Genomic DNA, 25,089 nt, shown 5'->3' on the forward strand with positions numbered 1-25,089 from the left:
ATTAAAACTTTATAAACTTTATAAAATACCTTAATTTGTGACAGGGTGCAGCTAACTGGTAAGCATTACTATGTAGATTACCCAAAATGTGGATTAACTGTCTGGGTTTTTCCTCAACACTCCAGCTGCAGCTCTGTGCCAAAAAGCACATGATACAGAGCAAACGTCCCTCACGTGAGGCTTCACATTTCTGAGAGTTGTATAAAGCTGTCTCTACAGAAACCACTTACAAATCTTTTTAAAGCTCAATATACAAACTATGTTCCCCTATGGCCTGATTTATTTTTGTTTTATATTATCTACCTCCGTGTTTTCTTGGGATGACCCCTCCCTCTCCTAAATAACTGAGAGTTACTGAGCTATATCATGCCTGTCATCAGATAAACATTCCTGCTTCTCCTGTATCATCTAAATAGGATGGAAATATAAATCCTCATTGGGCCCTGAATCAAGAAATCTGGCCCAGACTTGAGCAGCTCTATGTTAGGAGCAGGGGCATAGGAGAAACAGGCTTCCTGCTATGCCAGCACTGTATCATGCAATGACTTTCTAGAACTTTAATGGAAAAATCAGCAAGTTTTCTTGTTCCATTTATTCCTACTGTGAATTTATTCCTGTTCTTATCTAAGTTTCTGAAATCAGAGTTGTGGAATAACACTACCTTACCCAAGCATAGTGTATGCAATACATACTTATTGCTGCGCAGAAAATAGGTTAGTGACCTCCTTGTACAAAGTTTTGAACAATACAGCATAGCCACAGCTACACACTAGCTTTTACTAAGTTTTGCTGCAATGAAAAAGCTGTAAGTGGATCCTCAAGTAGGGTAGTCTGTGTAAGATACTCCTTTGTATATGCAGAACACTTCTCTGGTATCTAGGAAATGTTTTGCACCCCATTAATGTTGATCAAACACTTCAATAACCATTACTTAAGAGTTCCCGTTCTCCTTAGAACAGCAATTCTTAAAGTGATCAGTGGTGTATCTGTGGTTCTCAGGTCTCCCATTTGCTCACAATTGCTAATCTTCATGGAAAACCACAATGATCATTCATCAACTTTCCTCCTATTTCGTTTCCCTGTAAGTGGTTATGGTAGTTGTCACGAGTACAGTTTTTTTAAACAGTGACAAGGGAACTGACCACACGGGCCTGCCCAGGAGTGGTTAAGACCAGTGGACCACCACTCTCAAACGACACAACTTGAGAATCCTGTCTGTGTACACAGGCAGACACATAAAATCTGTCAGTCAATCTCTCCTTAGGGCACAAAAGCTATTTCAGAAAGAGGTGCTCTGAACCAAAATCAGTCTATTATCTGAGCTACTGAGCAAAAGCTTAGCCGAAACACAATAGGATATATATAAAAGGATAGAATTTCATCTCTGAAGTATAGACATGAAATACGCATCTAACTTTTTTTAGTGTTCAGGCTACTGAAAAATGCACACCACCAATGAAAACTTCTGTACACCACCAATTCTGCAGGAGAGCTATTGAAAAGCATGGCAGGTGGAAAATTAATCCTAAAGTCATAGCAGCTTCTGCTGAATGGGTGTTTTCATGTCCTTGAATAAAGTTCTGATAGCAAAAGACATCCTAAACAAAGTTAAATTATATGCCCCTCCCAGATGACTAAGAGTCACATGAAATATGGATATCTGCACATGCCACGATGTTTTTCTATTCTTCAACAAGGATAGCAGATAGTGACTGAAACAGGGCTTGGATAACAGATACTGGAACTCATTCTCCCTCTCCAAAACCATCCTTTCCTTGACAGTGGTCAGCAAATCCATCTCATTCACACCAGTCAGTACACACGCAGCTATGACTCAGTCTCTGTTAGTGTCCTGCTAATCACAGTGTCTTTGCAGAGATTAAACCATTCACTGGAGTCCTCATATTTTCTTCTCTCTTGGTTTGGCTTAAAGCGATTGGAGAATAAAATCCCCCTCACGCACCCCCAAGCAGCATACCAATTATCCATGGAATTCCACAGGAGAGCACATACAACATACTCCTATGCTTTTCTCCCATCATCCCCCTCAAATTATGAAATACTAAGCAATTAAGATCACATTCTGATTATCTCTAGTATATCCTTGTGAATCTGGCATAACTTCTCAGAATGCAATACAACTGCTGTGAGATCACGTAGAGACATAACTTCATTATCAAGGCAGACCTGCCTATCCAGAGCTTCAGCTCCTGCTGGTATCATGTGATGCATGAGTTGGAGCTTTCATTAAAAAGCAAAATAGTGGCAGAACCAAAAAGGGATTTCAAAACATGCAAAACAAACAGGTCACTCGGCAAAACCACGCTGCACTACCTTACTGATTTACTGTCTCTAACATCTACTGGAGTACAAGAGCTGGATACCCCCCACTATAGTAGGTAAAGGTTTTAAAAATCACATCATCATAATACTTCGTGTCCACAATATCTACTATTTACACCTGAAATGTACATTACTGTGACCTGTATATTCCACAACCATATTCAATGCTCACAGAAGTCCACAAGGTAATCAGAGCCGTCAGAAGCTACTTTCAAGTTTTTTTCTCTGCTCGAAGTCATAGCAACAGCCTTGCTTATTTAAGACCCTTTCCTTTTTCTTATTGTATTTAATAAGCATGAGGTGTGTGCCTATGAGAAAATACTAAAATAAACAGACCATAGCTTTGGAAGTCACATATTTCAAATCTAGAATATTTAACAAAAGACATAGCCCTAGCAGGTGTACAGGCTTGCTCGTAAGAGAGGTGTGCACACTGGAGTATGGTAGCACAGACTTTGGTACTGTTATGTACAGCATGGCTTTGATGGCTAATGGCTTAAAACATAACTACTGCCAGCAGACTTCTACTGATTTTATGATTTTTATGTACTAAAAATTCAGAATTGTACAGCTGCATCAGTGCAAAGGTTTAGCTGTTGACAGATCTGCCCCATTTTTTACTATGGGCAAACTATTTTCTTCTAGTACCTAAGCTTAAGAACAGGATTGGAATGAAACATTAACCTAATGCTTATAAGAACAGATCAAAGCTAGCTGGCTAGAAGTAGTATTGAGAGGAAAAGGTAATGAAATATTTATATGAATGTCACTTATTAGCTCAGTTTTTGTGTTGTACTTCTAGGGCTATCCTTTAGCCAGCTAAAATACAGCAGCCTAGACTATTTCATTTCAGAATTTACATGTGTGCTCCTTCCTGTGATTATTCAGAGTGGAAAGTAGGTATTTTCATCACTGAGGCCTTAAATGTTTTGGGAATCAGCTACTCAGGATACTAACTCTGTTCTCTTCTGTCCTACTGGAGCAGGACACAGCTGTTCAACTTCAGCAGCAGGACTTTCTGCCAACTGGAAGAGTACTGTTGGCTCTGGGGACTCTTCTGTAGAATTAATTGCTTGCAACAATTTAACAAATTCAAAATGAATGCTTAACAGATTCAGCTAAAAGTATTTTCAGTCTAACAGTTGTATGTTTTAATCTACTGCTAATCTGCATAACATTTAGTAGCCAAATGGTGTTAACTCACTTCCACGTCCTGACCTGACCTTCACTCACAATTCTTCCTTTTCCGCAGTTCCTCAACTTGGTTCAATTCACTGCAAAATCATAATCAGCCTGAATCCTTCCTTCCTGAGCTTGCACATGTGGAGCTGCATTCACTGAAAATACTGCTTACGCTGCTACAGCTTTAATATTGCACTTGGCTGTCTTTTCTGTATTAACTAAAAAATAAGACCACCACCAGCAATGTTATGTTACTCATGATAACGCTATTAGGAAAGCATTTCAGAAACAAAGTTTAAGGTTCTACTACTTGCTGCAAAGAGCTGAATTTTGACAATCTCTTTTCTGATATTACAAGCTTGTCTGTACCAAGTGATTACATTACTAAACCAACCATTTAGAACATAGAGCCTTTGGTTTAGTTGTCAAATATATATATTCTCCTAGGTATACCAGAGTATTTTAAGAGTCATGATCACACATTCAAACAATTCAGGCCTCGTCATTATTGTAAACACTTAAGCTATTACACACTTCCACTTTCTTAGAGTATCAAAATACCCCTGACAGATATTCAATACTGATCAAATAATAGTTCATAATTTACAGACAAAACAGTACTGGCATGATTTGTTTATTGTACTGTGAGCATCAGTATATATTAGAGACAAAGAAAATATGACTTCCAGGACGAAGAAAAAAACCTGGAGATTTAAAATTTTGCTCAGTATCAATCATGGAGAACCTATAAATTCTCTGCTGGAATGCTTTCAGCTCAAAAGCTTGGCTTCTACAATTACAGAACACTGAAGAATATAAGATGTTCTGGATCCCAAAAGCCACATACCTAAGGTTAATTTGTAAAAGACCTGAAAAGACATTAGGTAAAATTTATAAACTTGTTTTCTTCTGAGACAGATTGATCTTATCTCCAAGACTCAGGGCCATTCCCTGTAAGGAAAAGAAAGATGACATTCATGAGACAGATACTTCAAAATAACTTTATCTACATTAAAATAGAAGTTCCATATACAGAAATCTATGAAGTTAGTGGCATGGAAATTGAAGTATTTCTAACTGTTCTTTTATTTATATACATTATAGTGCACGCTTTCTTAACACTAGGTAAAGGCTAGATCTACATATATTATTGAAATAATGAAACTTAAATTTGAGCTAGCAACTGCTAAATCTGTTATCAATACAAAAGGCATAAAAAATAAAAAAGTAAGCCTTTTGACCTCCCACCAGTTGAAAGTATGCTGCCACTGAAGAAATTACAACTGTCAGTCCAGTTACTGAAATTCAGCTGTTGAAAGTCTCAGTGCTGATACTAGCACTCAATGCACTAAAGCTATAGAAAATAATTTAATCCCAGAACCATATTAATATTGCATAGAAACTGAAGAAATCTCAAAAGGAACTGGACAAATAAATCCACCTAATCAACAACAGAATGATCTCAAGATGAAACTAAGCTGGCATATGCAATTGAATGCAGTCTTATGTAAAAATACCACTGTAAACGTATAGAAACATTAGTTTAAACCACTCTGAAGCCTTTACAATGACATCACATAAACTAAATGGTTTTATGTGATGAATGTGAAAGTTCTCAGGCAGTCCTTTATTGTATGCTGTTTAAGATACCTTTGTTGGTACACCAGCTGTTTTGTTATTAAACAGTTCCAAATTTTGTACTTTTTTTAGTCAGGAGGTGGAAGTTCTAAAATCCAAAGCAGACTCATAGATGTACCTTTAGAAAATAATTCTACTTAAAGACTTTGGGTTTTGTTTTGTTGTTTCTAAAAAGAACCAGTGAAAAGCAATTACATGCATAAAATTTAATTATTATACGAAATTGAAATGTATAATTCAGTAGGAAACAGATCATGGAACCCTGGGGAGCATTTGCTCTTTATTTAAAAGCAAATAAAGTATACTATCGTATTTGCAGTGCTATGGATAAAATAAGAAAAACTTGGCCCAAAGGCCTATTTTATGCTAATGCACTGGGAAAGAAGATGTACAATGTGGTTTTAGGGTATGATTACACCTAACTAAAAAGCCATTCTTTCCTCACAAAATGTGTGTAAGATAGTTTTTTAAAACTAAGGCTGAAGTTTCTATATTCATCTTCCCTAAAAATTTTCCAATTTACCTAATACTAGAAACTAACTAACGTCAAAAAATTTGCAAGTTTTTTAGAGTGCTCACTACACTTTCTTAAAAATAACAAGGCAAAACAGCGCTCTAAATAGAAGCCACGTTACCTGACTCTTTGCACGGATTCGTATGTGACCAGTGACAGGTGCCTCCGGTCCAAGATGAATTGGCTTTTCAATGCTGACATTTGCAAGTGCATCTTCTCCAAATATGGAACGTGCATAAAGATTGGCCGCCATAAAGCCACAATAACCAGAAAGTGCCTACAAAAAGCACATTTTAACTCTTTAGAAAGGCCAAAATCCTTTAAATACATTTTAATTCATCCTACATATAGCTAGGCACGTATCAGTATTTAACATTTAAACTTCTTTCTTTGCATACAACATTTTTTAAAATGTGAGAATCATGCAATGGGAAACAGTGGTGGCCTTCTAAAATTAATATTGAAAGATATACAATCTACAACAGTCATCAAAACAAGGTAGGATAGCATTTTATGATCTGATTTAACGAACAGCAAAATGGTAAAGAAGCTAAACGGAAGCAATAGCTACTATACCTATTTTGGCTACTATACATATATTAGCTAATAGCTATTTAATATATTATATCTTAAAAGCAAATAGCTCTTGTATATATATATTTTGCTTTACAACAAAATGGCTAAATGGACAACAGAAATGTAAATTTTGACAGAGAAGGAAGGAACTTGGAGCTACCAAAAAAACCCACCCTGTATAAAAACATATGGTTCCATCAAATCTATACTAGAGCTTGCCTACTACAAATTAAAGCAGACATTCTGATTTTCTAGCTGGGCAAGAAATAGCTAAAGTGATTAAGCAACACAGAATTTTTATAACATTAACTTGCTTTTACTTATTTCAGAGCACTCATTTAAAAACTTTGAAGTATATGTACTATTTCATATTGTAAACAAGTGTGTCTAATAACATTTATAACAAATGCGAAACAAATTAAACAAAGCACACAAACTAAAAAGGGTGTCTAAAAGTCTTCAAGCAAATAGCTCACCTTCTCTGGAGTCAGGCATTTCATATTGGTTGACTTCAGTATGTGCTGCAAGTATTCATTTAGATCAATGATATTAGTATTCACTGTAACCTTCAAGAAGGGAAAAAAATGGCAATTACTTTAATTAGCATCTCTGGCATTTCTGAAACCATCTCTTCTTCAGGGCTCTATAAAGAAGATCACCGCTGCATTTCTCCTTGAGGAACACCACATTCAGTAAGCTAGCTCCAAATAACATTATGTGGTGGCATCATACAAAGTCTTCACCTCCTGCCTTCCACTTGTTAAAGGGTGGGAATTCCATGTTATGACCATGGTTTCTAAAATGTATTAGGTGAATACGATACCCTGCTGAACACATAGACTTTCTACAGCAAATAGTGTACTTCCTGTCTGAATATACTTTACACATTGCCAGCACAAGAAAATACGGTATCTAGTCCAAAAGCTTCCTTTTAACCAACAATAAAAATTGCTTTTGTATTTCCCTTTAGCAACAAAGCTCTCTGGGCTGTGTTGGCTTCCTCATATTGAGTATTGTGGGTCTTGTTTAAATTGCTTTTTAACACATCTTGTAGGAGTAGTTTACGAGTTGCTAAGGCTTCACATATTATGGATTAAAATTTATTGTTTACAAGTTCCCTTTGAGGGAACTTGAATCCACTCTCAAGTGAATACAGGTAAATACATGTAGCAAACAAGGCTACAATTTGTGTAAAATATCTCCCATTCTGTTTTAATGGTTCTACTCTATTCTTAAATTATGTTGCTCTGTTGCATGAGATTATCTCCCTTAAACCCTTTTTTTAACAGGTCCGTAACTAACAGTTTGGGCACCCTCTAATATTAAGTGTACCTACCATTTTGTTGGTCTTGCATAGCATCCATAACCACACTCTGTATGCTACAGCTGTATTGCAAAGTAATAAGTGAAACATGTCCCTGCCCATGGCAGGGGGGTTGGACTAAATCATCTTTAAAAGGTCCCTTGCAACCCAAAATATTCTATGATTTAAAAAAACCAAAACCAAACAAAAACGAAAACAAACCACCAACGTACTTCAGAACTGGAGAGGCTAAGCAGTATGACTAATTCCGCAGTCTCAGCATAAACTTACACTTGTTGCTATGTCACCTTTGAGCTGAAATACACAGCAAATACCAAGTAATTTGGACACCTTCTGTACAGGAGGTAAGGCTCGATGCACATACCTCCTTTGTAAGAAAAAAATAGTTATTGCATCACTAAGCTTGAGAAACAGATAAGATAATAGAGAAAGAGTTACTTGAGGCCAACATCCAATGAGGATGTTGAATTAGGTTTATATCACAAGAGATAATGGTGATGTAATGAGCTGATGTAGAAACAAGAAACAGAATTATACCTCATCAACAAAAACCCCAAATAACATACAAAAAAATAAAACTAACTTTGTTTTCCCACTCAAATTCTGCCCACATCTGTCTGAACTCCGCATCCGTACAAGAAGCAGGCTGGATGTAATCCATGATGTCAATGTGAATATCACTGAGAACCACACAGTTTCTGTCACTGGCTGCTCCAGAGATATCATACACTGCAATATAAAACACAAACCACCTTAATGTTTAAAAAAGTGAATTTGCACTAAATAAGAGTGCTCAGTTACCACCTGCCAGTCAACAACAGTCAACACTTGTTCAATCTCACTGCTGACCTCTGTCCTCTTCAAGTGCTTTACTCAGTTGCCACAGAACTTTGAGTTAACTGTATTGGTCTTTCAGGCAAAGCTGCCTAGCTCATTTCAAATTCAGAGACTTGGGTTCAAGTATCATGCTGACAATCATTCTAAAGGTAGCATATGATTTTAAGTAAAAGTGATATAAATTTTTAACACATCATCACAAAATATTCATACATTGTAGACCATTTACTTTCCTCTTCCAGTATGAAATGGTTTAATTATTTTTGAGCTCATTAAGCAGTTAAGAAATGCTATGCATTAATGTTAATTTTGCACACTGAATTGTTTACTTACCAATATTACCAAAAATTATTCCATTTTCTGTTGAAGCAACTTTGACATTAGCTTTAATGTTTGCAAAATCATGTGGAGCAAGTGTCAGAGGAGATGGTTTTTCCACAAGTTTCAAGTCACCTGTGTAAAGAAATTGGGAGATGGGGATCAGGGAACGTTGCAAGTACACAATTAGTTTAGCTTTTGGAACAATTTTTTTTACTTTCTTGTCATTCAATTCCAATGTCTGCAGAGTTGCACTAAATACTACCATAAAGGTATTAGTTGATTTGGAATTTTGGAAATTTTTTTGGTTGGTTGTTTTTTTTACAGTTTGCTACCTGCAAGCAAGGTAATTTACATTACATTAAAAATTTCAGTTAAAATATTAGTGTATTCACCCAAACCCCAATGAAAACAAATGTAAATACTGACTTAAGTGGGCTTCGGACTGAGTCTAGTATTAAATATTTAACAATCAGGAAATGGTTAATTCTACTTTGTGTTTTAATCACTGACAACATAATACCTAATCCTACAGTGAAGTGTCTCAAACCCAAAGTTCAATGTCCAGTATTACATGCACTTAGCTATTTATAAACAGGTCAAAGTATCACCTTGATTTTGAATGTAATTGCTCCCAGGAAACAGTAAGAGATGTGTTTTTCCTAATCCTTTAGCAAGCAATTGTAAAAGACTCCTTAGTTCTATCAAACTGTGCAATTTGAGAACACAGCATGAACAACATCAGGTCTACACACACGAGTGATGCATCAAGTCAGTTTTTGCAATATATCTGAAGACACCAATGGGGAAATACAGAATTCCACTTTACTGAGCTGATAAATAGAAAATTACAACCTATTAAGTAATATATTCATTTTATTTATCTCCATCGTTAGTCTGATCAAATGATTTACAAAAGATTAGGAGGAAAGTTATGCCCCTCTAGTCATATTTACATCAACTAAAAGTATATAACATGCGTTCTCCCAGTATGTTGTAAACATATTTCAACTCCTGACTGCCAAAACAGAAGGTAACTAATAGGAAACTGGTTACTGTTCTTGGATTATCTGCTCCAGTCCTTCCCCTAAAACAAGTTAATGAAGCCTCAGTATTGTTCAAGCAAGTCTCTGGTACAGCTGTAGGTACAGGGAATGGTTTCAGCTGAGTGAATGCAGTATTTAAGTACTTCAGGCTGAGTGCAAGAACCACCTAGGACAGATGGCTTTCTGTTGCCTGACATTTGCTCCACACCACTTTGGATTTTGTCCTCTTGCTCTATGGTAACAGCACAATGGGGAATAAGTATATCAAAAAAACTGTCCATATTTCAGGAAAAAGGGATAAGGGGAAATGGAATGCTATTTTTCTAGTGAAAAAAGCATGAAAAATTTCAAAATTGGACTACGGTTTATATCGTCAGATAGTATTGTCAGTGCCAGTAGATACAAGTCTTCCACCTTTTGGAAGGAAAATATATTTTAAAGGCATTCAAAAACATAATTTCAAAATGGCAACTAGCTGGCATAAATTTGTAAGTATTTAGAAGTGTTTAAGAAACTCCTTACAACTAGGTGCCAACGCCCAGCACCTCACTGCTGCCCAACAGTTGCTTTTTTTCCCCACCAGTACTCCTTACCTAGCGTAGCTAGTTCTAGTGTGCAGTTCTGCAGAGTATCACTGGTCTGGTTGACCACAAGCACATCCAGCACAATGTCATACTGATTGACATGGACATATGCTTCTGCATAGACGGGGTCCGAGAAACCTGTCAGTTGAGTAACCTGTGAAAGAAAAGAGTTTAAGGTATTTTTCTTCTCATAAAACAGTTTAGAAAATGGAAACATGTCAAACTGACAAAAAAAAAAAAAAAACCAAAGTACAATTAAATCCATTACTCTTTAATATGAGCCTCCAAATCAAGCAGGTGTGCAAATAGCTTTCAATTTCACAGAGCTAACTTACTAGTAAGAAGGGGGGGGCGGATTGGAAAAAACACTGCAAACAATCACCACAAGTTTTGTCTAGAAAATAGTATTTAAAGAAGTTGTGGTATTTAGGAAATCTAAAGTTCATGCATAAGTCTTCCAAAATAAACAGATTCCATTGATTTATAGCTAAACACACAGTGACTGTCTGTATGATTCATACAAGTAAGTTTAACTGCATCCTTTCTTCACATGTCCTTTTGTGTACACACTACAACTATAAAACCTTTCCAGATGAAATGTATTCTGAACTGAATTCAAGTAAGTTCCTAAAATGTTGACTGTAATGCCATTTATTCTTAAAGAGATCAGCGGGACAAAGAAATGCTGACTTAAAATGAAAAAGTAACTTTAAACAGTAAAAGGAATTCATCCAGACTTTTAAAGAATAAAAGTCTGGTTTTTTAACCCTAACTAATGAATGAATCAAGATATTTTTTCTCTTTGGACCTTCTCTGCAGGTCCTGGTAACCGGGAGCAAAAAAAGTTATAACAAGTGAGACAAGGGTGCACTGCACTTGGCAATAGCATATGGCAGCCAAAGAAAGAAAGGAGTTCTTAATCACTCGTTTTATCCCTGCTCTCTTCCCTGTGAACCTTACTGGGCTCTTCAAGACCAGCAAACAATCTTAATTTCTTCTCCACATCCGACCAGCTCAGCACTCCCCAAGTCTCCTCCTTATTCTTCCCCTCCCACGTGAAGAAGGTAACAACTTTAAGCACAAAGGCTTTTCCCTTTCTCCTGATCCTACAAGGAAATACCTGGGTCTTTCCAATCAACCAGCATAGCCTGCTTCATCAGTTCCAGTCTGCAATTCCCAAAGCCGATCCTGTGCATAAGCAGCACAAAGTGTATTTAATTAAAACACCAATTTTCACATTACCTTATTAAGTTTGGATGCAAGAGGATCAGCAGCTTCTTTCCTCTGTGTGTTTCCCATTGCTGCAAGAAGGCTAAGCTGAAACTGGTCTTCTTTTGAGCTCATTTCATTTTTAGCAGTAAGCTGCATGAAGGAAATAGGATCGTCTGGCTGAACCGTCACATTCCTCTTCTCAGATTCTTTCTGTGGGAAGAGAAATATTCAACAATTCACGATGAATTCCATTCCTTAGTGCAGAAACACAGTGAAATAATGGCTGATGTACACACAGTCAAATGGTGACATTTCTGGGACCTGCTTGGATGTGAACATCTGTAAAAAATTCCAAGTGTTTATGGTTACACATTTATAATAGCTCACCTTCTGGGAAAGTTTCTCCTCTTCTAGCTTGGCTGACAGCATATGAGAGAGGGACTGCCTGCATTCTTTGTTGAAAATATCATTCATGAGAGGAGAACATTCTGACAAAACTTTCAGACACAAGGAAATACGATCCACATCGTCATCTGTAATTGGCTTCTTGGGAAGAGAGGACTTTCCCAAATGGAGAATAGTGGCCATCAGCAGCATAGCTTCAGCAATAAAGGACTGAGAAGGAGGACAAAGGAAAGAGAATGGAAGGAGGTTATTGCATTTTACACAGCTTTACAGAAACGTTTATGTCTGACTTATTTACAAAAAGGTGCACATTAATCTGTTCAGAGAGTTTACGATTTGAGTACTTATTTTTTTTAGTACTTATTATCTAGAAACAAAGCAGCATGATTTAGAGACTGTCTAGATAGAGTGGCTGGAAAGCAGTAGGCCCTGCTTGTGACCCAAGTTATCATTATTATCCAATCATGTAACTGGCACTTCACTTTGGACTTAACCCATTTTACATCTGTTGAAAAGAGACAACAGCCGGCTCTTCTTTGCAACTACAGTGAAAACACGATAGATGACTTACATTTTGTTTCTTCTTTTCCTGAACTAGTGACACATATCGTAAAGCAATCTTAGTTAAAGTTGTAGCAAGAGAAGCTGCAACAAAGAAATCGCCATCAAGCAGGAATCCTCGTAACGGAGGTCTGCAAAGACAAATGATAATCAGAAAACTAGTTTTGGATGACACTCTTCATCCTACTTATCTTCATACCTTAACATCCATACTGTACAAACAAAACAAGCTTGAAAGTTCTCAGGAGTTTTTTTTTCCTCTAGAAGTAATTTTCCAGATATAGAGATATTCCCAAGTCATGTAGCCATTTCCACACAGAATAGGGAGTGAAGTGAAAAGTGTAATGGATAGTAATTTCATTGTAGATCGGAGATGATAATGACTAGTCAAGATGAAGTAGCCCATCTGCAGTAATTAAGGAAATATAGCAATTGTTCTAGCTACCAATGAAATAAACTATAGCAAGTATTAAATAGTGCAAGGTGATATCAACAAAAAAAAAATGTTTTAATCTAAAGGCAACATCTCTGTATTCAATTAAAATTGTGAGGGGTCTTATGTATAAATTATAAAGAATCAGCTAGAATTTAGGAAACCATAATTAAGAACCTCCTTTTTGATATGCAGTAAGCTTTGATTACAAAGCCTAAGCAGTCAGGCAACTTCCTATCAGATACCATCTACATGGGATAATACCTTAAACAGGGAATTATCTCAACCACTAAACTCTGCATGAGATAAAATACCACTTAAAAAAAAAAAAAATTAACCAAGTCACTCCTGGCCTAATATGAAATCTTAAATACCTTTCTTCTTCCTTTTTGGCAGGTCGGGAACTACTGAGAGCACTCTGTGTTGCATAAGTGCCCATCTCTGTCACCAATTTTTGGGCTGGACCCACAGACACCTCTTCTTCAGGTTTTAGCTCACCAGCTTCCTTCTTGATTTCCGATTCTACTATTGGGATCTAGAAACAAACAGGAAAAAATTGTTACAATTAATATAAAAAAAAATTTTTGTTCTGCAGAAGTTTTTAATAAAAATTACCTGCATCATTACGGTTTTTATAAATAAGAGGTCAGTTACAGTGCAACAGTTGAGAGAATTTGAGGAGATAGGCAGATGCTGAAATATATACAGAAGCCTCCTACCAATGCATAAAACTCACATTGCACAGATTGTCTTAGATCCCTCTCAGAACAACCCAGACTTAAAGCACTCTTCCTTTGTTAGTGGATATAATTAAATCGTATCTTAAAGCTGCCATAATTTTCTAACATAAGGAATTTCTCATCTCCCTTCTAAACAGGTATCAGTCATTCTCAGTGTATGCTACTTAAAAAAAATTAATAACGAATGCAAAACCCTAACTAGTTTTTAATTCAGATTTCTTGTGCACACACCATTAGATATCACAAGTGCTCAAAACCCTGTCCATCTTACCTGATTTTTTAAAAATATCTTTTTCTTAGAAGACACACTGCATAATAGTAAGTAAAACCACAAAGAGCTAGCCTAACGAAGTAAACACACCTCTCCAAGTGATCTGCGAACTTCTGTCATTACACTTTGTATATCTTCCTTTGTGCTGCAATATTCTCCAAGGATCCATAAAGCTCCTCGATAAATCCTAAGACAAGAACAGTAACTTAAGTCATGCTTTCATAATATACTCAAACCGGCATCAAGGGAAGTAATTTATGGTCAGGTGGTAGAGGCCAGTCTTGACAAATTCAAAAGGACACGACTGACAGAAAGCAAGTTTGATCAAGAGCAATCATCCTTACAGCCTTAGTAAAGTAACGAACAAGTATATCAAATGAGATATATTCTCTGCTACAAATTTATTCCCATCTGTGTTAATCCTGATATTCACAAAATTAAATTTCATTATGATTGCAATGAAATAACTCAACTGTATGTGAATAAAGTCAGCTGTAATTTCTTCAGTTAACTGAGACAAACCAACTTTTCCTTCATACAGGAGAAAATGAAAAACAAGAACATGAATGAACATTAGGGAAAAAAAAGCAAAACTTCAGAGGTTTTATTTCCCCACTTAATGAGATGACGATGGAGATAGGATTCAGAGTTTCCTGTGTACTGGAAGAATGGCAGAGTGATGTCTTGATACAGAGAAGTTCTCATATGATTTAACCTTTGCCGATCCATGAGAAAACCAATTTTTTAGAGCCCTGAAAGGTACTAAAACAGCTTTGCAGATTGCAAAGCTCAGCCTATGTTAGACTGGGTTTTCTAATAAATGTACAGTAAGTATTTCCAATTGCCTACAAGTGTAAATTCCTGCTGCAGTAATCCCTTAGTAACGCTATTTTAACAAATACATCACTTCAGAATTGGCCTTCATCAACAATGCTATCTTCTGGCAAGTGGAAATACAATTATCAACTGCATCATAAAAATGAAATTTGAATTTATTTTCTTCATTTAACACAACAAACACCCAATATATCTTTTGTACAAGTAGGCAAGAAGGAAGCTGTACCTAGAAATCATCTACCACCAAAATATCTCAGCTTCAGTTATTCTTTGTGTGTGGGTTGCAAGGATTTTGGTACATATTTAATGACAATATACGTTCAATGCAAGTGAGCCACAGGGTGCTCCAATGTCTGATATCATATTTTGGACTCACTTGACAGATTTAATAGCGTGAAAGACTTCAAGCATCTTCTCAACAATAAGAGGTCTGAGGTTATCAAATCGCTGGATCGCTTCCCGTACAAACTCCAAGACATCAGCAGCTGCTGCTTCGTTATTATCACTAAGGAACTCCATCAGCTAGCACAAAAGAGTGAACATGAGCACAAATAGCAGCAGAGTTAAGTTTGCACAATAGTATTTTCCTTCTACGTTCAGAAAAATAAAACTGTATATACATCTCCCAGTAAACAAAGCTGAAGTTAAACAACCTTAAGTACAATTACCAAACAATTACCAATTATCATAATCGTAAAATTGTTTTTCTAATGATACAAATTATTGCACTTGTAAGTAAAGGTACTCCTCAGCTCATGTTCTTCAAAAATATTTTAAAATAAAGTCTCAGAAAACAAATAGCTACAGCATCAATAGTCCTATATTTCTTTAGGGATTAAAAATAGTATTGCTTCATGTGAGGCCACTATTAGAAACACCTCAGCCTCAGTTATTCTCCAGGTTTTGGGTATAGCTAGAACATATTTAATAACAATATAATTAAACATTTGCATACCACTGGAATAACATTTGCAGCCATATCTGGAAACCGAACGCTACAGGAATGCAATGTACGAACAAGCAGCTGTCTATACTTGTCTGTATCTTCATGCTCTGTCACATTATTAGTTTTAATCACTTCCTTCTTCAGAACAATCACAAGCTGCAGAAAAGATCAAATAAAATTGAAGAGAGTCCCATATTTTTACAAAGAATAAGAAATAGTGTAATGAAACAAAAGTAATATATATTTTACCTCCTCCACATTTCTTGAAGAGACAAGATCCAGAGCCAGTTGAAGGGTTTTTTTGCGCACTTCTAGATCTGGGGTACTCAATACTCTGAGGATGTCCATAACTAGATCCTGAAACAATAACAAAATAACAACTACTTTGTTACTTTAAATTACTTCCTTTTCATATAATTCTAATTTTCAGTCCTCAATGATTTTCACAGACTTTCTGGATACATAATATATAATCTACCAACAAACAAGCAAGATATCCTAGGCATTAGGAACTTCATAGTGTTCATTCAATAAATTCTACATTTACATAAAAGTCTACCATGCAAGCTACATCATTAAGTTTTACAATCAAGACAGCATTTGCCATTGTTAATTCTTACGCAGACAATAAAAGCAGCAAGTCATAAAGACAAAAGTCCATCAAATATGTTTTTACCAAAAACATATCAACAGAAGATTTAAACTGCAGAAGTGCATTTTTCCATACATCACAATACCCAAAAATTTTGTTTAGGAAAGAAAAGCCTTCAATAAGCTTGCAGGAAAAGAGACAACTCACGCACCTGTAGCACTCGTTCATGGGAGGGATGCTCCTTTAATTCAATCAACCGATCCAAAACAATCAGTTTCACATTATTATCACTTTCTTTAATAATCAAATCTATGTAGCATTGAGCAGCTGCCTACAATTAAAAGGATCAAAACAATTTTTTAAGTAATGAAGAGGAGAAACTGGCAAATTTCTGAGAGAAATTCAGGAAAAGACACCTTCTACATTAATATTAAAGCAACTACTTGAAGAGTTGGCACAGAAATGAATCTGAGAACAGTCTTTAAAACTTTCTGGTCCACTGTAAACATCGATTCCACCACCGTTACAAAAATTACACAGGAAGGCTCACAATGGCATCAGCTTACAATACACAGACTTGATTTTAAATTCAAAGAAAGTAATAAAAAAAGATAAATTTCCTGGCATGCTTCAGGTGAGCTCTTAAGTACATGACAGGGCATGAAAACCAATTTAAAATAGTTGCCAGCATTAGCCTATCTAGATATGGTTTTAACAATAACTTATATGAACAATATTCCTATTCAACAAAAATGACTACATTAAAGCAAGAATGTTGGAATACTCCTCCTGATCTTCTGAAACTACTATTTACAATGCTTTTACTCTAAATCTAGACTTGCATATGCTATTTTTGAAATTTCCATACAAGTTCAAAATTTCTGTGTGATCTCAAATAATCAGCTGTACAAACATAAATCTAGGGACCCTAGGTCAATCAGTAATCAATGTAAATCATCACTGCTTTATGTTTCCACCCTGGTTGTAAAAGAGTAATACTTATTGAGTAAAGAAAGTCATTCAGTCTCTGCAAACCTTCAGCTTTAGTCTGCTTTGCTAAGTATGCCAAGAAGATTGCAGGTTGGTACCAACTATCGTACAACAGTTTGCACAGTATTCAAGCTTGTCCCCTACCAAAGTGACCTGAAGTCCTCTAGCTGCAGGTCTGCAAAATACAGTCTCAGTCTTTTTTTGTGACCAATTTTAAGAGTTATTTTAAGACAGTGTTTCACATGTGAAGTGTTAAACAATCCATATTGCTAAAGCCTCTTTCAAAGTATCAACGAACAGGATACAGTATTCATTCCAGTGCAATAAAAGCTACTGAAACATCTGAAAACATCACTTTTATACCTTGATTGCTGTTGGTGCACTGGAGAGTGTAACTAGAGTACCTGCAGCTTCATACTTCACTGCAGGACTCGATGACTGCAGTAAGTTGTAGATGCAGCGAATAAACCGAGCTCTCTCTGATGGATTCGCATGACAGACCTAGATAAGAAGAACAATGCATAGTTGGCACATAAAGAAAAAAGAAAATAGCAATTGTATAGCTTAACTGCTGCATCATCTTACAACAAGAAGAAAATTAAGCACAAGGCGACAACCTTTTCTGGGGATAAGAAGTGTCATTCACAGTTGTAAAAATCTAATTACAAAGCTATTAAAAGCTATTATTGACAATTCTATGCAATGCTACAAGGTCTTAAGATCTCAGATCAAAAGGAAGGGCATACCCTCTACTAGCTTCTGTAACAGATGCCCTGCTCACGTCCATGAAGAACAGTCTGACAATACACAGTCCACAACACAGCAATTCAGGTGAGACATATTGCTCTAGTTTATTGTTTCAAGAGACAAATCTTATTCAGCTCTACTAAACGATGACATATTCCTGACATGGACTAAATGCTAGCTATAATGCCTCTTCCAGCAACATTCTATCCCTTTCAAAAAGCAGTCTAATGTAATCTAACATGTACATTTATTTTAAATGTGCCACAAAATTTCCCTTTTACCTTATAAATTAGTTCAACAATAACCAACTGCAGTATGTCACCAAATGTTTGGACTTGGTCAATACAGGTACTCAAATAATCCAAAGCTCGATCCTATACAAATAAAACATAAATTATTCTAAATTATTCTGAGTTTGCTCACTCAGCTATATTTTAAAATCAAAACACAAACCAGCATATATTCAACCCTTCAACTTGAAATTTAAAACAATTTACGAAAACATTGTAAATCTGAAGAGCAAATTAATCCATTCTGCCCATAGATGGCAAAAAGAGAGAGAAAACTAATGCTAATCAGGCACAAAAGGCAATTGCCTGTAGAGCAAATAATCTAAAACGCTAAACAGAAATTGCCATTTCTTTCTCTGCTGGTCATGTGACTACAAAAGCTACAAACAGCAGGTAACAGAGCACTTCTTAATCTGGTTAAACTCACTTGGCGAAACTAATTACAGTTTTCAGCACCAACATATGCCTTCACCAAATACAGTAATTCTCCTTTAAAATGAAGACAGCAATAAAGACCTACTTTTTCAGTTATCAAATGTCCCACAAATGGGTTAATGCTACCATATATGTTTTTTTATGAATATAAATAGTTTATACTACCAACAAACTACTGGCTAGTTACCTAGCACGTTTTGAAGTATTTAAACCAAGGGAGTTTGAGGACAAGTATCCTTACCTGATCTGCATGAATTAGCATCATAAATGCATTTCTTTTGCAGCTTGCATCTTTCTCATTCACCAAGAAATCATGGATCAATTCAGGAGCATCAGGTATAAGATGTTCAAAATTTCTTTAAAAAAAAAATCATAATTAAAAGAACTACTGGTAAGGAGTAGAACCTACAGCTTCAGTGCATATCCTAAAGACAAGCGTTTACAAAAATTCAAAAAGTGTAAAATGGTGATACATAGCTTTTGTGTAGCTATTTGAAACTTAACAGACTCAAGGAGCTTTAAAAAAAATTGTTTGTTATCATGACAGCTAAGATATTACCCCATCAATGATTTCTGTTTAACAGTAACATTCAGCCACACTGTTCAGGTAACAACTGCAAGAACTTTTAGTATGTAACTGCACTACATGAAGAATGTCTCGCTTCAAATAAATTTATATATGCATATTCTTGCAAGGATTCTTCTCTGTTTATGGTTGTGGACAACGATTACTACATTTAGATCATTAAGGCAGGCATCTGCTCATACAAATTAACCTGCAATATAAAGACCTCAGTCACACTTGAGAAAGCAGGGGCAGTTCTTTTGCTTTTCCAAAGAAGTCCATTAGATACGAGGAGAAAAAGCAAACAAAAAAACCCCCAAACACCACACCAGTGATTGATCAATGTTTATGAGGTCTCAAAAACTATCCAGATCACTAAAGCTAGCCTTGGTCTTCTGCATCCATGACTTTAAATAGTTTCTGACATTTACCTGTAAATCGTGTAAATTGCAAGAACTGCATTTCTGCGTACATAGCTGTGACGATGTTCTAGACATGCACGAATGGCTGGCATCAAAGGCTCCAACAGTTCTGCTTCCTTCAGCTTACAAAGAAAACGGAGAGTAGAGCCTCGGATAAATTCATTTGGGTGCTGAAGATCCTAAAATCAACAAGAAATATATTTGAAATGCCAAGCTCATCAGCTTAATTGTTAAGCTCAGATGAATGCACTTGCTGGTCTTCTCACACACTCAGTTTTCCCATGGTACAAGTTCCCAACATCCACAACGACACCTCACTGTCTTCTCATGTAATACCTTCTTAAGACACTGCTGCCCCACAATATTTAAAAACACCTATTTCTGTGTAGCAAAACTTAAAGAGCCTGTGGGATTTTTTTTTCTGCATTGTATGTGTTTTCTCTGATTACTATGGCTGCGAAAGCTCACCCTGCAGGCATTCCTCCACACTGGATACTAACCTCTAGTGTATATTAGTTCACCTGCTTCTGACCCATTCCCAAAGAAGCTGAAGGACCTTTTTATCTTTGTGAAGGAGTGTCCCAAAGACACCATGAAGAAGCTATTCCAAAAATAGCGTCCTTTTATGACCCATGGCTTGTCCCAAGACACTATGAAGATGGTAATTAGGTTACCCTTCATCTTTGAGGTTCACTAACTTGGAAAAGAAGAGCACTAAATTTTTGTTAAGTCATAATAGTAAAACAACACATAAAAATTCCTTGGTAGTAGGTCTGCTGGTTACATACAATTATCCTGCTCTGAAGCACTGAGACATAACGGTTAGGAAGGAAATGCTGAGCATAAACCATTTTTATATTTGTTAAATAACACAAAATTATACACTTTCTGTAAAGATCCAGTATAGGAACATAAGCAATGAAATAAACAATGGCCTACCTTTCTGTACGCATCGCATACAAGGATCATTTCTTGCAAAAGCCTGCCATCTGGAGTGGTCTTTGGCACTATCTCCCAAAAGACAAGCAGCAGTTTTTTGATGGTATGATCTTGGAGAGGCAGTACAAAACGTATAATGGTCATCAGAAGCCCAGGTAGTTTTTCACCATTCAGAATCATAATGATTACTTTCTTCAAGGCCTCCGTCTTCAATTTGACATCTCCTTTTTCTAGAGAAGGAGGAAATGAAATCAGGAAGGCTAACATGTCACAGTTAGTTTAACAGGAATACTGATCTTCAGTGTCAGAAGATACAAATCCCCCTTGAAGGAGTGCAATATAGCATATCAATAAAATTCACACCCTTACTTCTACTAAAAGGATAAAGAGGAAGCAAGGGATATTTAAAGAATAAGCATGGAGTTCAGCCTTAATTCTAGGATCAACATATTGGAATTAACCAAGTTCAACAAATTCCATGACTGTTTCAATGCTTAAATTTTAACATCCTTTTACACCAGGATACCACAATGCACTCTGATGCCATACATATACTAAATACTAACACTGCTATTTCTGCCAGCAAGATACAGCAGTGCACTAAACAAGCGATAAGACAACTTGTTGCTTATAATTGCATTACTTAAATCTGCCTGACCCAAACAGGTATTACTTCAAATAGAAAGACAGAAAAAGATTTCAAATTTTTGCACAGACTGAGGGGGGGGGGGGGAGAAAACAAAACAAAACACAACACAGAAGATAAATATCATGAAGTTTCTCAAAACTCAGCCAACAGAGGAATGTACACATTTCAAAAATCAACAGAACAAAATAAACATCAAATTGACTTGTTTGAGTTTATGAAATGTAAACAATATTCTAGGAAAGGCACAATGAGAGAATACAAGAATTATTCAGGTAAGATGGAGTATCTTCAAATCACCGTCCATTACTTGCCTAGGTCATTTTTTAAGCTGATTTCAGAAGGTGGTTCTGAATCCATTGGAACATTGATTAAAGTGTAACACACGTTCTCTGCAGCTGTCATGGTTCTTCGTTACAAAAGTCTTCTCAGTGGAAGAATTATTTTGACACAAATATCAGACAACCTAAAAACCAAGCAAACAAAGCCATCCCAAAGTTAACAGATTTTATTAACAAACAACACAAAAATGTTTTCTAAACTGACTTAATGATTTGAAGGGATTGCTGGGTTTCGTGGGAAGCCACATTCAAAAGCCTTCTCAATTTTCTGTTACGCTAAAATATTCCTGTTAGTACCAAAAAATGAAGAGCATGAAATTTCTCAAAGACCAAAAGAAAAGTAAATGAAAGAAATCCTTCCAATACTTAGGCACAGTCAGAGATAACTGAAGTGTACGGGCACCTGACTGCAGCTGAATGGAAGCAGCAGCTTTTCCCTCATCTACTCACCCCCTCTGATCCTGGCTATATATTCCCACTACCTTCCCTGCAGTCCTGTGTCCCTCCTGGGGAACTGACCCAAGCTATAAAATCAGCTGAAAAACATCACAGCAAAAAAAAGGGAAGAGTTTTTGACTTATTTAACAAGTTGAATCAGCTGATGAGGGAAGCTTTGAAGGTGAGCACAAGATCCAACAGAGCAGAAACCAAGCATGGGAGAAAAGACAACATGGAGGAGGGGAAAGCAGGACTGCCCTTTTACCTGCCAAGGATCCTCAGACCATCTCAACTCTACTGTCTAACTGCTCAACTAGACACTGATGAGGAAAGTAAGTATTTTTTATGGTAAAAAGTACAAGAAAGTTACAGATCTATCAAAACTGCTGTGTGCCTGACAGTTCAGATAACAAAATTACCAATTAAGCTCAATCGTCATTCTTGTGTTTGTTTCTTCCTTATACGACAGACATCTAGGATCAAATCAAACTTTTTATTCCATTTCTTAAGTAATGAAAAATGCTCAAGTTGGAGCTTGCTCAGTTAACACTATGATACCATACTGACAAACACAGTAAAGAAAATTGTTACTTTTTATTACATGAACAATTTAGTATTTTCTACAGAAAATGTGTCAAAAATTTTACAGTAAAATTACTTTATCTGTGCTTTTACTGCTATTAATTTTTCTTGAAGTCTTAGACTGAGTTTAACATCATTAAAATAAGGAAGATGCCTTTTTACTTTAAATTGATACTACACGTCAGTCAAATATTGTGTAAAAGCACACGTTTTATATTATTATTACTAACTAATAATAGAGCCAACAGAACTGAACAAAATTATCCCCATCAAAGGTTGTGATTTACATAAAGATGAAAACACTAAACTCTCCAACTCAACGCTATGCTTTCACTGCAGATCACTTTTCTTCTAAGTTCGATGATCTTGAGCAGGGCCACACCTCCAAGACGTAAAGCTTTCAATAACATGCCAATTTAAGAAGTTATTGTCAGAGGACACCAGCTCCTACCCCACATCACCTCTTTTATCTATGCAGACAACTTTTGAGATGTGAATCCTGTAAACTCTCCACTCCTACCTTATTTCTGGAGCAGTAAGAAAAACAAACAAAATCCAACAGGCTAACAACCAACCATTCCCAGGTTAAAAGCACCACCCCACAAATAGTTCTGAGGAAAGATGAGGGAAGGTGGGACATGGAGTTGCAGCATTTGAATGAATGGCTGAGACGCTACACAAGCTCGTATTGGGTCCAAAGCCCCTTTTCTCATCAAGCGGGCACCCAGAGAACCTCAGGCTGAACAGTGAGCAGGTAAGTTGTGCTATCTTGGGCTGCAGCCTCCTTTTACACACAAAAACAAGACAATTACAACAGTACTGCAACTACTACAAAAAAAACCCCCCTCCAATACATTTTTTTGAAAACACCTCTTTCTGTTATGAATTCTATATTTTTAAGGATTAGATCCTTCAAACTCATTGTTTACAAATATCCACATAAATGACTCCTGCTCATTTTTAAAAATACAACTGTTTTCTTGCCTCAGCAGCAGCTTTTTGTATACTTTTTCCATACTCTTACCCAGAACTCTGGCCTCAAAGCCCTGCAGCTAGCACCTTAATCTCCAGTAACTACTCAAACAGACCATAAAGTAGATCTGTGAGAAAAGTACACCAGGTATCTTTACTCACATAAAGACCTCGGCTGCAGAAACTCTCTCAAAAATCACAGCCAAACAGGCCTCTGAGGCATTAAAACATGGAGTGTATTTTAAGCTCTGAAAAGCAGCACTGAAAAACAATTCTCCCAAAACACAGAGCTGGGAGACTGGGCAGGGAGAACAACCATTGAGTCTTCCTCCTTGCAAGGCACCAAGCTCTCAAATCAGTTTAATCTTACAGAGAATCCCCACAGACACAGAAGTAGGTGCTATTCTACTTCTTCAGCAATAAAATTTCTGAGTACCTGTACAAGGAAATTTAAAGTTATACAGTTTATACAACACAGGAAGACAAAAAGCCACGCCTGCTCTCCAGCTACATCCTTGGGAAGCCTTATGAACTGGGGTACCTTACAAACCAAAACCCTGAGAAAGCATCATTTTACTGACGCACGACCTAGAACACATAATGTAAAAGCGTTTATTAAAAATTCCCGAGTAAATTTATAGCCAGTTTAGGGAGACTGCTCTCTTAATTTTCCAGGTGATTACTTTTTCCTCAAAACGCCTGGCATATTTAGCTCTCAGTTAAAATGTAAAATATTCAGTGTCACCGTTTGCCTGCCATTCCCCTGAATAAGCTCAGAGACCTACCACACCTCAGCACCGCAGCACCTCTCCGGAAGGCCGCACCACAAAGGCACCCAAAAATGCGAGGCGGCTCTAAGCCCCCGCAGGCCCGTGGCCCCCCGTTAGCGGTGCTGGGGGCTCCGCTGAGGGAGCCACCAGGAAGATGCCGGCGGGGCCGTGAGGCCTCGGGCCTGCGGGCCCCGTCGGAGCGGCGACACCGCCACGGCCCCCACCGCCCTGCAGCCCCCAGCCCCGGCGAGGCCGCTGCTCCCCAGGCGCAAGGCTCCGTACCCGGTGGCGAGGCGGCCCGGTCCGGTCGAGTCGGGCCCGGTGCGGAGCTCTGCCCGCGGCGATCCCGCTCCGGCGATGGCTGACGTGGAGCCGCTCCCTCCCCGGGCCACATCGATAGTACGGCGGCCCTAGCGGGACACGCCTCTCGCCCGCACGGCAACGCGAAAGGGGCGGGGCCTCCGGTGGCGGCCCCGCCCCTTTCGCGTTGCCGTGCGGGCGGGGAAAGGGTGCGCGCCGGACCGCCACGAGGCGGGAGGAGGGGCTTCCGCCTCTGACGTCAGCGCTGCGGCGGGGCGGGTTTTTCCCGCGCA

At 37.3% G+C, this 25,089-nt stretch overlaps 1 protein-coding gene across 1 annotated transcript; it reads right to left on the reverse strand.

Annotated features, from left to right (window-relative positions):
• Positions 1 to 4,143: 4,143 nt before the first annotated feature.
• On the reverse strand, positions 4,144 to 24,927 carry COPB1 (COPI coat complex subunit beta 1). Its single transcript, XM_072865108.1, has 22 exons — positions 24,779 to 24,927; positions 21,708 to 21,859; positions 20,748 to 20,977; positions 19,818 to 19,987; positions 19,063 to 19,177; positions 18,378 to 18,470; positions 17,713 to 17,850; positions 16,571 to 16,690; positions 16,017 to 16,124; positions 15,777 to 15,923; positions 15,198 to 15,343; positions 14,075 to 14,171; positions 13,348 to 13,508; positions 12,551 to 12,671; positions 11,962 to 12,189; positions 11,605 to 11,784; positions 10,372 to 10,516; positions 8,748 to 8,867; positions 8,161 to 8,306; positions 6,730 to 6,819; positions 5,799 to 5,954; positions 4,144 to 4,476 (listed from the first exon to the last, which is right to left on the reverse strand). Exons 2-22 carry the CDS (start codon positions 21,796 to 21,798, stop codon positions 4,417 to 4,419), a joined length of 2,862 nt encoding a protein of 953 aa, XP_072721209.1. The 5' UTR covers positions 21,799 to 21,859; positions 24,779 to 24,927; the 3' UTR covers positions 4,144 to 4,416.
• Positions 24,928 to 25,089: the final 162 nt, after the last annotated feature.

Source organism: Ciconia boyciana, chromosome 6, assembly GCF_034638445.1.
Source record: "Ciconia boyciana chromosome 6, ASM3463844v1, whole genome shotgun sequence".
Taxonomy (NCBI): Eukaryota; Metazoa; Chordata; class Aves; order Ciconiiformes; family Ciconiidae; genus Ciconia; species Ciconia boyciana.